The sequence below is a fragment of the Aythya fuligula genome, chromosome 6 (assembly GCF_009819795.1).
Source record: "Aythya fuligula isolate bAytFul2 chromosome 6, bAytFul2.pri, whole genome shotgun sequence".
NCBI classification, from domain to species: domain Eukaryota; kingdom Metazoa; phylum Chordata; class Aves; order Anseriformes; family Anatidae; genus Aythya; species Aythya fuligula.
This window is the reverse complement of record NC_045564.1, coordinates 12,107,003-12,122,199: the sequence shown is the minus strand read 5'-3', so window position 1 is coordinate 12,122,199 and position 15,197 is coordinate 12,107,003. Positions and strand designations below refer to the sequence as shown.

The window sequence follows — 15,197 nt, the reverse complement described above, 5'->3', positions numbered from 1 at the left end:
ATAGCATCTTGCCATCACAGCTGCAAATAAAAAAATAGTATTACAAAATGAGTTAAGTGACATTTGATTAAAAAACAACAATGGGTATTTGCCATTTGAGTGCATTTGGAGTCAACATTCAGGTATGTAACATAGGCACAATTCAGGTGGATACACATAGATATCATGATTTGAAATGACTGAAGCCTTAGATTTTTATTTTCTTTAATCCAACACTAAAACTAAACTCCAGTTATTTACTCCTTAATATAATTACAAATATCTTTCAACTTCTCAGATTTAGACTGTACGGAATAAGGAACCTATAAGCAGATAACCTTCTTGGCAAAAACATAGACCAAACATCACTCACGCAGGTTTATACAGCATTTTCTTTTTCATTGCAAAAATACTGTCATACCAACTTTGAATACATTTTAGTAACAACAAGCTGAAAATCCATCTAGTAATGAAATATAAAGAATTTTACCTTATTTTTTTTAAAGCTCTAAGAAATACAAGCATGCATTAGCTTCTTTCCCCTTTCAGTTTTACCATAGCAACAAACCCCAAATCCTAAATCAGGGGTGCGCAAAAATTCTTGTTACTCCTTGAGGCCTAAATCTCAGGCTTAATCCTCTCTCTACTCAAGTCCACATTTGATAGTGCTAAGTTACAAAATATGAAATACTGAGATAAAACAGTTTGTCTACATATAAACTTAAGGTAAATGAAGATAGACTGCACAGTTCAAAACATCCACTTCTGATGTATACTCCTCCCACTTAGTTTTTGGCTCCTGCCTAGCACTAGACTTTTTGGGTTCAGGTATGATTACGGCTATAGTGCTCATTGCAAAGATTCTTACAGTGCAATGCTCCAGAGGCTGTGAGCAATTCTGGTATTAGAACACAGTTTCCTTGTTTGCTTTGAACAAATTACTGCGCTATATATACTGTACTTTTTTTTTCCTCAACATTCTCTGGGGGATGTAAGGACCGACTGCCAGAAACTTAGGTGCAGTAAAAGATTTTCTTAGTTTTGTGGGTTGAAATTCCAACCCATTCTTATGGAGCCAACAGGACTGTTGTAGTCTAACTGGGAAATAGTGTATAAAGATCAAACCAACTTCAAGACCTTTTTGCTCCGAAGTTTTGTAACTGCTATATATTTTTAAGCTGGTTGAGAACTGTGATTTTATATTCTTAGTCAAGTGCCGTATAAAGGACAACCAGAAAAAGTTTTAGTCAAGATAGAGATTTGTAAATGAGATTATTCTTTTTCAGAGTCATGAGTTACATGTTAAATTGATGATATTTGTTCCAATTATGACTTTTGATTAAAATGATGGTTTTGTTCTAACAATCATAAGATTTTACTATGTGTTTTACAACAATTTTTCATTTGTCCTAAAAAGACATGAATGTTTGAATATGAGGGGCACAATTCTATGACTATTCCATATTTTTCCGTATTTCGTGTTGTGCCATCCCTTGCAACTTACTCACTGCTTATTCACCTGCCATACCTCACAGTACCATCACAATAGCATGTTGATTAGCCTATACACATATCCTCCCTTTTATTACTTGCTCCCCTACCTTCATCCTTCTGAATGCATTTGGATAACAGCATGATTTGGTTTAATCTGGTATGTCTCGCTTTCACCCAGGCAACAACAAAAACAGTTTTCTGTGTGAAAATGCTCCATTTTGTGTTTTCCTATTTTCAATAAGAAAAGTTTTTCCAGGGAGAATGATATTTTGGATGTGTAGTATTTCACTTGTACATCTTGCATGGACTGCCCCTTATTGAAGTAAGTTTTATGAGTAATTTGAATGGTGCCATTTCCTTTTAGTAGGGTTTCCACAGCAGGGTTTCTTCCCTGCTGTTAGCTCAGCATACAGCAGAACATCTGCTCACTGAATTAAGGACCATACTGTGCATTAATTACACCTGCTGTGCACTTTTTCCAATGACTTCCAAGCCACCAGTGGATTGATTTTAGGCTAATCTTGCTGTTTTTAATACTGTATTGGGAAAGAATGTGATAATATGATGTTATAAGCTTCATCTGTGCATTTAATCAGATTGTTAACTGATCCTGTTTATAGAAGCAACAACACAATTTTCAACCAAATTACATTTCAACTAAAAATCATTTAATTCAAGAAACCAGCAAAGCCAGATCACCTGTTAAGACAGTTATGTTAAACACTACCAGGAGCAGAATACTCAATTGATTTCACTGAACTCAGCTGAAAATAAGCCTACCCTGACACAGAAAGCCAGAGCCAAAGTGCTTTGCCACTGTGCATACAGCATGGACTAGACCATCCTTTTCTATAGTCATTTCTAGTCTTTGCAATCTCTTCTTATATGTCCTTCTCTTATAAACTGACACAAATAAGCATGTTCTCACTTAAAAATTTTCAATTAAAATGTTCGTTCTACATTTGTGAAGTGATAGGTTGTCTTCTTAAAGTTGCATATATATTTAGATTTATATACACAAAAGCAATTTAAATTTCAATGCAAGCATATACATAGAACTTGAAACATCTTAAGAGAAAGGCCATCATTACTCCTATTTGTGGTTGTTCTGTTTCTTTTTGCTAGTTGAATAAGCAGCTTTTGTCCTACTGGCTGCCTAACCAATCAAGCTTCAGCCATCACATTTGCACACTGGAATAAATACAATGAGTTCACTTACTTGAGACCAAAAAGCTCATTAAAGTATTATTTAACAGAACAGTTAAAATCCTTTTCTATACACAAGGAAAAAAAATATGAAATGTAAATCTTTGCGTTTTCATATATGCAACCCCTCAAACACATATTTTATGATTTTCTGTGATAAGCAATTCACAATTATGGTCTGCATTTTAAAAATATTTTCATTTTTTGTACTCACACGCACACACACACAGAGTTACAAACTCAGATAAATGAATTTTAGGAGGTAAGCACCCAGTTAGCTAAGAAAATTTGAAGATACAGGAAGATACAGTCCTTGAAAGTAAGCCAGCCTTCTTAAGAATTCTTTTATATCATCAATATGTGGTACAACAAAATAAATATGGTATTCCCTATAAAGCTTAAAAAAGGTAACAGGATGCCTTATGTTTCATTGTATTAAAACAAACAAACAAACAAACACACCCTGCCATTTACAGCTACTAAGTGAGGTTATAAATACCATAATAGAGGTGTAATGTTTTAATACTAAGTAGTTTTAAGTTGATTAATATATTTTTATGCAAAAATAACTCTTCAAATACTGTCCTCGATTATCCCACAGTTGATTTTAAAAAGTGACCTGTAACCAAAAGCAAAATATTAAACCAAGAATTTAAGACTACATTTTAAGACTAGATTTGATAGTAGTAATTTAGAAACCTTAAAGGGTGTTACAGTAAGCCACGCTAAGTTTCATTAAAATTGTAACTTATATGGATTTTTTTCACATTACACCAGGCAAAGGTGACTACTGTGCAAGAACTCCAAATTATTGGCCAATACTGAAGTGCATTCTTTTTATGTGGCTATTCTTAGGAATCTAAACTAATCCAATTGATTTATTTGAAAAACTTACATTGGGATAATATTCCATCACCAATAAGTACTCCATACGCCCGTCTGCAGTGAATCTCTCATCTCCCACAATGAAGCGGGCAATGTTGTCATGTTCCATCAGTGGAATCCTGTAAATGTTCCTCTCATTAACAAAGTTCTGACGATTAGCAAAAGAAAATACTTTCACAGCAACTGGGCGTTCATCTAGGGAGCCTTTATACACTGCTCCGTATCGTCCCCGGCCAATCAACTGAAAACAAACAAACAAACAAACAAACAAACATAATTAGTTCACTAAGTAATAAGCAAAGGCAAAATCAAAGTTTTAACTCTACAACAATTATATGCCAACCTTTATAATGAATTACACTGTAAAATTATTAAATATTTTGTACTGAAAATCAGAATTAGAATACTGTCATAAACGTTATTTTGGAGCTGTAAACCCTAGCATAGGCCCACTTAGATCTTACTACATTGATCTATAGTCTGAACACCTAATAAATAAATCATAAATAATCTATTCAGCAGCTTCATATGGGATATCAATAAAATCAATAAGCTTTATGCTGAAAAAGCTCTTTAATTAAACTTTTGACTACTGAACATTTATAGCTTTTACGTGATCAATTTTAATCAACTCCAGAGATCACAGGCATTAAGCTACACATTTTAGGTTTAGGGTAGCTTTACAAGCCGTACATTTTAAGTTAATAATGACAAATATGCATTTGCAGTGTAAGATAGATACCAAAAGAAGTAAACAGGTTTTAACAGAAAGAAATAACTAATTCTCTGCTACCTGTGAATCTTTATTCTAGCCTCCACTGTTAGTCTTCACAGAAAAGCCTTTTCCATCTCCATGGCAACTAAAGAAAGATGTGATCTCTGCTCTAAATCAGAACCCTGGACCACCCTCATGAAGAGTCCTAGTTTCTAAACCTCAAAACATTCTGACTACATAAGAATTTAAGAATCTATTGAATTCAAATCATTTACAGGCACATCTAGATGTGAAACAAGCATCTTTTTACTTTTTAAAATGCTTACAAATAGAGGAGAAGGGGAAGCAGAAGGGATTGTAAAGTAATGATTTTAAAGACAATAAAATTATCTAACAGGAAAGTTTTCTAAACTTAAGTATCATTTAACAGGCAAGACTTTCCATTTTTCAGACCTCCCAAGGCAGAGTCCTCAACGTGGATTGCGAAGTGACAGTATATCACCTCAAGGTACAAATACAGAATATACAAGTATTCTACCCACAGAGACACAAAAGGCAAACACAGGTGAAGAGAGTTTGTCCTGCAACACCCTATGGCTGGAGGTGAGGTGGCAACTCCTAGGATTTCAGAAAAAGGACTGAAGATTCTGTAGATCTCCCCATCAACAAAACTGCTGCTTTTTCCAAGACTGTATATCAATATAAGTAATTTCATCTGAGATTTTGCCACACTTCTACAATATGTACTTTTCTACTCTTGTAAACTCTACCTCAAGTACTTTTTGTTGGCAGAGGGCACACAAATTTCTTTGCAAGTTAGTCTGCTTTCCGGGTTTGCGCAGAGCACACCACAGTGAGGACTACATGTCTGCAGCCTCCATCTGTAGCTGTAATTTCTAATGGGCAAGAAAAAAAAGCATCACTGAATTTCTTTCAGTTATTCTATTGATCTATTTTTAGGTAAAAGCTTTTAAAAATTCCATGCAAGTTCTACCACATATAACAATTGAAAGCATAAAATTCTGCAGGTTTCTGGTGATACATCTAACACCAAGCTCAGTGGAAAGTTCTGGTTGGCCTCTAGTTGCCATGGAAACACAGAGTACCTCACTGTGAATAATGACAACACGTAAAAGCACTACTATTGAAATATACAGCCCTATCTGCAGTCAGTTCTGTGCTCCAATGATGTTACCAAAGCTTTGCAAATTACTACCATAGGATATTGTACTTAAAGCAGTGTCAAGCAAAAAGAAGGATTTTTGATGCCATGCTGAAATACAGCACATTCCAACTCCCCTTGCATCTGTTACCTTCCACTGTTTAATATTTTCTTTTTAAGGTAGAATGTGTTGTAGCTAATACCAACAATATTGCTACCAAAGCCAGGCAAAACATAATTGCTGTAACCTTCTATTTCTTGCTTTTAAACTGATCTAGAGGAAAAGATTACAGAAGTGCACTGATACATTTATTGCTGTAACTGTAAGTGAGAAGTGATACGACCACAAGTCTTTCACTGAATAAAAACGAAGATTAAGAAACAAGTTGAACACATACCTCCAATAACTTTAGATTGTCCAGATCCAAAGAGGGCTCTGATGCTGCTGCCTCCATCATGTTCATACTGTGCAAACCTTGCTTACGGTCTCCTGTATGGAAAGGGGTGGGAACAGATTCAGGCAGTTTGAGGATGGGTTTGGTTTTTTTTTTGGCCATGTTATAAGCAAAAGTAAAACTTACCTGGGACTTGTTAGAAACACATAGCGTGGACATGACAAATAAGAAGGAATCCTGTAAACTTTTTGAGTTAGCGAGATCAGCAGTGAAGGTGCTGATATAAGGCTACCTGCCACACACGTTTTGATAATTGATTGTCATTGGCAATTAGTGTAAAGCATGTTTACAGCTTCACTTAAGCTATGTTGAGTAGAGGATTTGTTGAGGAAAAATGAGCCTCAAAATGCCAACTTAAGAGAAATTATTATAAATCTCTCTGAACTGTTATGAAAGGGATACCATAAAATGTCAGAGAAGAGAAAGAAGCATTACATACAGACATGTAATAGGGACTAGGAGAGAAGACAAGACAAATAAAATTTTGAGAAACAGTCAAAAGAACAATATAAAAATAGGATCATCAAACACTACCTGCAAGCATTCTGTATCCAAAGAACAGAGCAGCAATCAAAACAGCTAATACAGAGACAGATGCAAGGGCAATAACTATCGTCTCATCTCGATGAAAAGAATGAGAAGAATCTGAAAGAAAACACAATGAAAACCCTTTAATTGTAAATTTGAAAAAGTCAAGGCTATAAAACATGTAACTGTTATTACAGCAGTGAAAAAAAAAAACGTACTCTGGTTTGTAAGATCTCGCACTAAACTACTTTTCCTCCTAAAATCTATGGGAGCTGATCAGCTCAAACACAGCTGAATGCACATTCATTTGCAGCTTTCCTCAATCTTTCATTGCCAACACACAGAAAAAGGCACCAAAACCCAGAAGCAAGTCTTTTTGTCTAGATAAGTTCAGCACAGCCATCCAAAGCCAAACTGATAGTCTTGCTTTGCTATCAGTGTCTTCATCAAGTTTCCTGTTATGAATCAGGCTTGTAACCTTAACCCCACCCTTGAATGAAAATCAGTAAACGTAAAGTAAACGTAAAGTAAACGTAAAATTTGGTAATAATGCTGAAATGTGATGAATAATGTTTCCTATTTGTATTTCAAAATACTTTTTTTTTGTGTGTCAGTGCTTGGATCATTTTTAATATGATTCTCTTTACTTAATTCACAAAGACAGACAAACTGTAGAATATAAAGCAACCTGAAACAACAATGAAACACTGAAAATTAAATAACTAGTTTCACTGAGCTTTTTTTTTTTTTTTTTTTCAATCAAATATGATTTTTGCCAAAATGTATCTCACTCTTTTTTTGTTCTTGTTGGGGAAGGGGGGGTGTTTATGAAAAAAATCGTTAGTATCTTAAATGGTTAGCCTGGTGCTATTCCCCATGAGACCCCAGTCTTGCTTCTTTCAGGCATATAAAAATTCAGCCACTTTAATATAGAAATTCATTACTGCAGATTGAATCACTGGAATGTGGCATTACAGGATCTCATTTACATTGGCTTTAAAGCCAAGTTTGGGAACTATGTTTAAACTTGTCTTATATATTGCTAAAAGTACTCCTTAAAAGAGTGTAATGAGACCTAGCTATTCTAAAACCACGAAATATATAATGATGCAAGGCTTAAACATTGGGTAAATTTTTAGGTGAGACTGAAATAAAATTTATCCCAGTCTACACTAGCTGAATAAACAGACAAATTCATTCTACTTGAACCACTTTTAAAAGAAATTAAACATGATTCATTTATTCCAATTCCCAGCGTGTACAGAGGAAGTTTCAGATCTGAAAAGCACCTGAAAAATTAGCCATCAAAAATAACACACACTTCATATCTGATAAATCCTTTAAATAAGAGAGAGTTCATGGTAATCATTACACTGTCAAATTTAAAGTTGTTCTGTCAAAAGAAATGCCATCACTATCAGTTGTGGTAAAATATGGTTTCACTAAGAAAATAAACTATTGCCACAAAGCACTATACTGTGCAATAACACTTGGGACTTCTGTTGTGTGGAGATTAAAAAATAAGTTACAATTGTTATCTAAATTATTAATTCAAAGTATGTACATTTATAGACATTATATATTTTTTTAAAAGCACAACATCATAAAGGGACCTTATGTCATAACAAAGCAGTATGAAATACTATTAAAGTGTAAGAAGATTAATAATTGCTGGCATGGAAATCCTAATATTTACTTTTCTATTTTTTGTGAATTGAATAGCTTAATAATTTATATTTTCTTGGCTTATCTTTATATATATACATTACACACACATATGTGTGTATATATATGTATATATATATACATATATACACACACACACACACACACACATAGATAGATATATATATATATTTGTACCAGCTAGGCCTTGGGCCTTTGATGCCTAGCACCATCTCAGCATGAAGAAAACATAGGTTTTGAGGGACTGAGCTTGTTGCTGTAACATCAGCTGTATTTTGCTTGACTACACAATTGCTGTGTAGCCATGCACAACCTTTCCATTGCTATACATACAGTAACCGTTTCCACAATTCTTTGCCAACTGTTATCTAATGCCAAGGCCTGATTGCTCTAGTGTGGCTATTCTTACATTCAAAGGGTTAACAACACATCTCTGTCCACTCTGGTATCATTCTGTCACCTTTCTCCCTTCTGGAACAGGATTTTGCTGTTCCTCTGCTCCTGGCATGGCACAGGGCAAGGGCATCCTGAGCTGCACTGGTTCCTCAGCAGGTCTGTCTGTATGGGCACACTTGTTTTCTCCTGTTAGAAGCATGTGAATAGGTGCATTATGCAGGCCTGACAGCTACCAAAAAAAAAAAAAAATCCCAAATAAAGTTTTGTGGAGATTAGCAGTAGAAAAACACAGAGAAAAAGAATCATTGCATTCTCATTCCTTGGTGGAGCACGCCATCGAGAGGCTTTTAATCTGTAGTGGTATCTGTGCATCCATCAAAAATCTGCGAAGAACTTCCCTGGCATCCAACAGATAAAAACGTATATATAAGCAGAGTTACTTCTTAACAAATCTTAAACTGGCTTATCTCGAGCCATTGCAATAATTTTAAAACAATGTTGTCAACTATTCCAATAGTCCAAGTCATATTATCATCATTATGAACAACTTTCATAAATAGATACTAATTTCTTAATAATTGTAACTGAACATTTCAAAAGTGGTAAAACGCATCTCAAATTAATATGGATGGGTAAAACACTGCTTATTATTTCCCATCATTTATCAGCAAGGACTATTTTACTGCCTGATATTTACTTGTAACACTACATAAAAAGAAAAGCAACAGACCAGCTAAACGATGTTTTCTGAGGTCTGACATTCTGAAACTGTTAACAACCTCATTCCCAAATCAGTGGACTCTGTTTTTAAAATTTATTTACAATAACATGACACCTGCCCTATAATTTCAGCACCTGTATGTCATATCATAATGGGAAGTGACTTTAAAGATGCATAACTACTGTTCAGCAATCTGATTTGATCTTTTGGGATCATCAATATTTGGGTATTTCTTCAGAGGCAAATACAAACAGAAGAAACTAAATAAACCGTGTGACACTACCTTGAAAGCTCAAACTGGATTTCAGACTTTCACTATATTTCACAAATTTCAGGCTGGGACTTCAGATTTTCACTATATAGTGTGAAAAAGCAATAGCATAAACTCATAGAAAGACATGCTGAGAGGATTAGCTGCAATCTCTAGGAAAAGTCGTGATTAAAGAGTTCATTACTGAGGCAAATTCTAGCAACACTTATACACAGAAATTATCAGCAAAGCTTCCTCAAGTTTATGTTACTGTAACTGAAAGGAGAGGTTAGCCCATTTGCTTCTTTCACTCTGAGTTGTTTTTGTTCCTGTAGAGATAAGGAAAAAAACCTTTATTTCAGCTTCCCAATGTAAAACACATTTAGTTGAAATATAAAAGCAAAAAGTTTAAACATAAAAAGCAAAAACAAAAGCTGTTAAAAGGCTCCAAACACCCTAAGAACCCACCTGTTAGCCTGTTTGGGTGGGAACGAGAGAACAGTGCTCCCAGGGCAACTGACTTCCAGCAGCTGGCTAAAGAAATGAAGTATAACCAATGCCCATGCCATTTAGAAGGCATCCGGCACATGCACGCTTCTTTATTGAAGCTGCTAATTTCTACCACTAATTCAGTGGTGGACTTCTTCTGAAGTCCACCAACTCCATCATAAAGGAATATCACAACAAATATCACTGAGAGGAAAGACAGGGAGAAGGAGAGGGAGAAAGAGAAGCCACAACTCATTAAAATAGAGCTGACCTCCTCCTGGCTGGGGAGCAGCTGGTAACCTGCAAAGCACAGCTCCCAGCAGCGTGCTGACCTCGTCATCAGTACTGAACTTGTTTTCCTGTTCCAAAACCCGAGTACAACAGACGCGATGTAGGAAGTTAATTTCGTCAAAGGCACACACAAATAACTGAGAATGCATTTCAGAGCAAACTGTGAGGGCTACACTTCTAGTACTTGGTTAGAAGCAGGTCATCTGGCTGAACCTGGCCCTGCACTTTTGTTGCTCCCTACAGGCACTTTCACCACAGTAGGCATTTCTCTTTCTCCTCTAAGGCATCTCTGCCATAATAGTTGCCAAACACTTGTACAGTATTTTTGATATTATTTTTTTTTAATTAAGCTTTCATATTGCCACACACGAATTTTTCTACTGCTGTTTTCTTGGCTTTCCTCAGAAATGAGGCAGAAATAATAATGCTGATGGTGCTAATGACATCATGAGGAATAATATTTTTCCTTCAAATTAACTTTCCACTAGAAACATAGGTTTGTAATATTAATCACACAAAAGTATTCCGATCTGTTTTGATGCTTGAAGAATCTTCTTCTTTTATTTCTCTGTAATTTAATTTTCAAAAATGAAAGTCTTTTGCATGCTTCCTATTTCCATATTGAAAAAAATAGCATTTATCCCATTACCATGGAACGTTTTGAGAAATGAAAGGAAACTGGTTCAAAAATAGGTAAAGAGACTGTAAACATTACAGGACTCTTCCCTTGGAGCCAGAAAGAGGATGCAGGATTCCAGTATCTTCCCTTTCCATCAGCAAACACTGTGAAACCCTCAGACAATTCCTCCTTTAAGGCCCACACCCACAGCGCATCTTCCCTCCAGATAAAGCATCAGCTCCCCACCGCTACCAACATTCACGTCAGTTCAAGTGCCAAAGTCCATACTGTGAAGGTAAAACATTCCAGCCAGGCAGATGGACCGGTGGGAACCCACACAGAATTTTCACATTTTCCACTTCACTACGCATCAGACTGTTGCCTGTAATACTGTTATTAAAACTGCAAGGTATAGAATGGGAAATCAGAAGCAGAGAGGACAGTATCCTGCTTATAGCAAGTAAAAACTGTCTTGAAACTTTTGCTCTACTGCTATGCAAAACTGCTTCTGCATGACAGTCAAAGAGCTCGCTGTTTTGTCACTGTCTGCAAGGTGTTCATCCTCTGGGCACCAAACCTGGGATGCTGAAGGGATCGCTGTTATGATAAGCGATCAAGAAAGCTATGAGAACAGACAAAGAGCATTAGCAATGTTCAAAAACTACGAATCCCATGGGGAAATATTTGATTGTGTAATTAAAGGCTGTATCACAACATAAACACACAGGAGGGGATGGTCTTAGAACTAGGAAAGCAATTATATTGTTTCCTTATCTTTTAAACATTTGAATATGAAACCTTACCCTTTGAAATGTCTCAATGTTAGAGATACACACACTCTATATACATGTGTATATATATACACATATATGCACACACACACACATATGTATAAATATGTAATATGAAAACAATCCTGAGTATCTGCAGACATTTGTATTCTAAAAACAGCATTCTGTAAGTAAGTGGTGGCCACATAATAAAGGACATTTGCACATAAAATAAATTTACACCAGAGCTCTGTATTGTTATTAAAGCTTTTCATTCCATTTTTTTAAATTATCTGCCTACTTTTCAAGTAAATGACACACAGCTGTATATCTGTCACACAGTAGTAAATAATTCTAGAAAATGTGTGTTGAAGTTTAGATAAGTATTGCATAACAACATGTTAGAAAATCACTATGATTATTCTATATAATGAAAACCAGTTTTTAAAAATTTACCTATGTTCCCACAGAATTTCTGGTATCAACATGCTGCAGAAGCCAAGTAGTCTTCCAGTTGGAAAATATACAAAAAAAATATTTACATTGCCATACCACCAAGTAACTAATAATGATAGTCTCCAACAAATAAAGAGAACACCATCCCTTAACTTTCACAGCACAACAGTAACATCTGATTCTTCAAAACAACTACAGCTGTATGGACGCTGATCAAAGTCAGTAAAATTACACAGGGACTCAAAGATCTGCCCATACAGATCACTTTAAAAAGAAGCAGAGTCTTAACGCCATCCTACAACTATTTCTTTGATGTGATAAATTCAATATGTTCATTGCCAATCTGTTACAGAAGTTGCTTTTCTATTAAGGAATCTTAATGGTATTGAGGATGAGATCAGAAGCACGAGGGAAACCCTACATTTATATCATAAACACCATGAAAGATGGAAGGATGAAGCATGTGGGCAATATGGCCTTCAGCTGCAGATGACAGCAAATATGCTGTGCAAAGTGGAAAAGGGACTTAGCAAGTAAAATTAATTCTACTTGCTTTTAAAGTCACGTTTCTTCTCACAGTAGTCATGTACAACTTTCATGACAGCAAGGTCTCAGTCCCTTGAAAAAATATACAATTATCAGTGCTTCAAATAGCAAGGTAATCCGTAGATTACAATTTTATTATATTCGCTGCCTGGTTAATAACAACACGGTGAGTATGATTTATTTTCCAGTTTCTTCATTAAAAAAGGCAGGGGTATATTTACTTAAATGTTTTTTTTTTTTTCTTTAAATACTTTGAGGCTCCTTATAAAATATCTGAGCACAATATACGAACAACAATCTGTTTATCTACTCTGTCTACACACAACTTATATCAAACATGTCCTATGACTCTTCCATATAGTGTAAAATAACTGCTTGGCACTTGCTGTATTCCAGCTGTTCATGCCAGGCAAACCAGAACACTTAGCTGATTCTTTTCTTCCCTCCTCTTTTCTGGATGGCAACCAATATTTCTTTCCAACCAATTGACCACTACCTCATTCCTGATCCATTGTCCTGAAACATGAGAGCTCAGTCTTCAGCATGCTAGAGGAAGTGACAAGAATGTCTCCAATATAAACAATATAACAAAAATTACTCAAATTATTTTAAATGAATCTTAAATTCAGTTATCTCAGGAAAGAAAATGTGAAAGAAGAGAATTAAGTAGAGAGCTTGTAAGAAAGAAATATACACGAACAGTCTTTCAAATATCACAGGCATAGGTAGTTTTTTATACATTCAAACAAGAATCGCAATCACACAGCCTTCTACGCTGATCTAACTAAATGCATTTAAACCCACACTTTTAGCTAAGCTGGTATTACAAGGCTGCAATAGCTTAAAATTATTCTCTACAAACCTATATGATGAACTCCAGCAGGAGCTATTTCTACTTTTCCATAAAACCTACGGACAGCTGAGAATAGTGAAAGGAACTTTTATAGGTGCACTCTTTAAAACAACCACTATCTTAATTCTGTTTTAGGAACACGTACATTTGAAGCGAGCGTTTCACAAGATATTAATAAAATTAAAATCCATGTCAAAATAATGTAATAACATGAGACAATGTAAAATGTAAACATCTGATACCAATCAATGCGACCACCATCAACACTTAAACAAAAGTTCAGGTAAGGAACACTATTTGACATCTATTTTTTTGCAAGAGTCTGCATAACAATAACTGAGGTCAGCAAGGAAACTTTTATGGAATAGGATCGAGCATGCAGAGCTGGCACAGATGAAAAGCACAATGGGAACAGTATTTTTTGTGGGAGATGCTGCGACATTCCTTAACAAAACAACCCTGCCAAGCAGTAACCCTAAGGCAATTTTATTTCATAACTAAAAATTGATGTTTTTTCCCCTTCACTTGAGAGAAAATCCTTGGTTTCTATTCCAGACTGAAAGGCTCAGGTGGAACAGAAAGTTTGCACTATTTCCACTCATCCCTTCCCTGTATTTGAAAACAAAAACATAGCATTACCCTATTTGACTGATTTTATATATCTATATAAAATCATACATATATATTGTTATGAAGTGCCCTTTATGACATCTTTCCATGATTTTCTCCATATCTGGAAGGTTAACAGTTTTATCCCTTTTTCCCAGGTGACCAGAATCTCATGTTATCTCATGGACCTTGGGCTCTAACAGAGCACTAGATTCCTACAAAACCTGCAAGAACATCCCAATCTAGCAACAATGCTTGACAGATCCCCCCCTCTGCTGCTCAGAGAATGCCTGAAAACATAAACTTTACAGCCCAAACTGTACTTTTTTTCCATGGTGTGCTCCAGAAGAATCCTGGTACAGCTAGAAGTTGGGCAGATCTGTGTTTGAAAACCTGCTGTCAGAAACGACAAGTTGGATTTGAGCTCTCTGGGTCTTTTCTTGTAGAGGGCTCCCTCTGCCCTTGTGCCCGAGCAGTCAGAGAGGTGGAAACCCTTCCCAAGCCTCTGTCCTTCTCCAGGGAACAGCTGTTAGCAAGCACCTGAGCTGGATCCAGGCTTCATGCATTAGATTCACCTTTTTTGTTTGTTTTGAAAACTGAAGGCTGCACCGATATTAAATTTAAAAATTAAGCTTGTGTGGTAATTTATTTGGCAGAGAAGTGGGTTATGCAATCCCTAACGGCTCTTCCTTTGATGACTAGGTACAGAGACATGAATTAGCAGCCTGTCATATTTCTGGAGAAATAATTCCTGAGTAGATAAAAACCCAACCCAACTTCTGTTTCTGCCTTTTCTTCTGTGATTTCATGCATTTTCAGTGTCATTTCTAACACTACTGAATAGCTGTTTAGAATCCTGATGTATATAAAATTAACAGCAATTCAAAGCCAAAACCAAACTTAGATTATCTTACTGAAGTTCCCTAGACATAGCTAAACATTTAGTTACCTCAGAGAGAAATACCTGGATTCTGTAAGCAAACTGCACTTGAGTAGGCCTGAGCCTTGCTTTCATGCTTAACTGAAAGCACTTGTACACTCAACCACAAACCAGGAACATCTTCCATATCAAAATAAAATACCCAGG

At 35.7% G+C, this 15,197-nt stretch overlaps 1 protein-coding gene across 1 annotated transcript in view; it reads right to left on the bottom strand.

Annotated features, from left to right (window-relative positions):
• BMPR2 (bone morphogenetic protein receptor type 2) overlaps window positions 1–15,197 on the bottom strand; it is a 98,954-nt gene that overhangs the window by 13,740 nt on the left and 70,017 nt on the right. The window contains exons 4-6 of the mRNA XM_032190085.1: window positions 6,431–6,541; window positions 5,840–5,931; window positions 3,575–3,805 (exon numbers count right to left, since the gene is read on the bottom strand). Of these exons, the coding sequence (XP_032045976.1) occupies window positions 3,575–3,805; window positions 5,840–5,931; window positions 6,431–6,541 (434 nt within the window). The remainder of the gene's footprint in view (window positions 1–3,574; window positions 3,806–5,839; window positions 5,932–6,430; window positions 6,542–15,197) is intronic.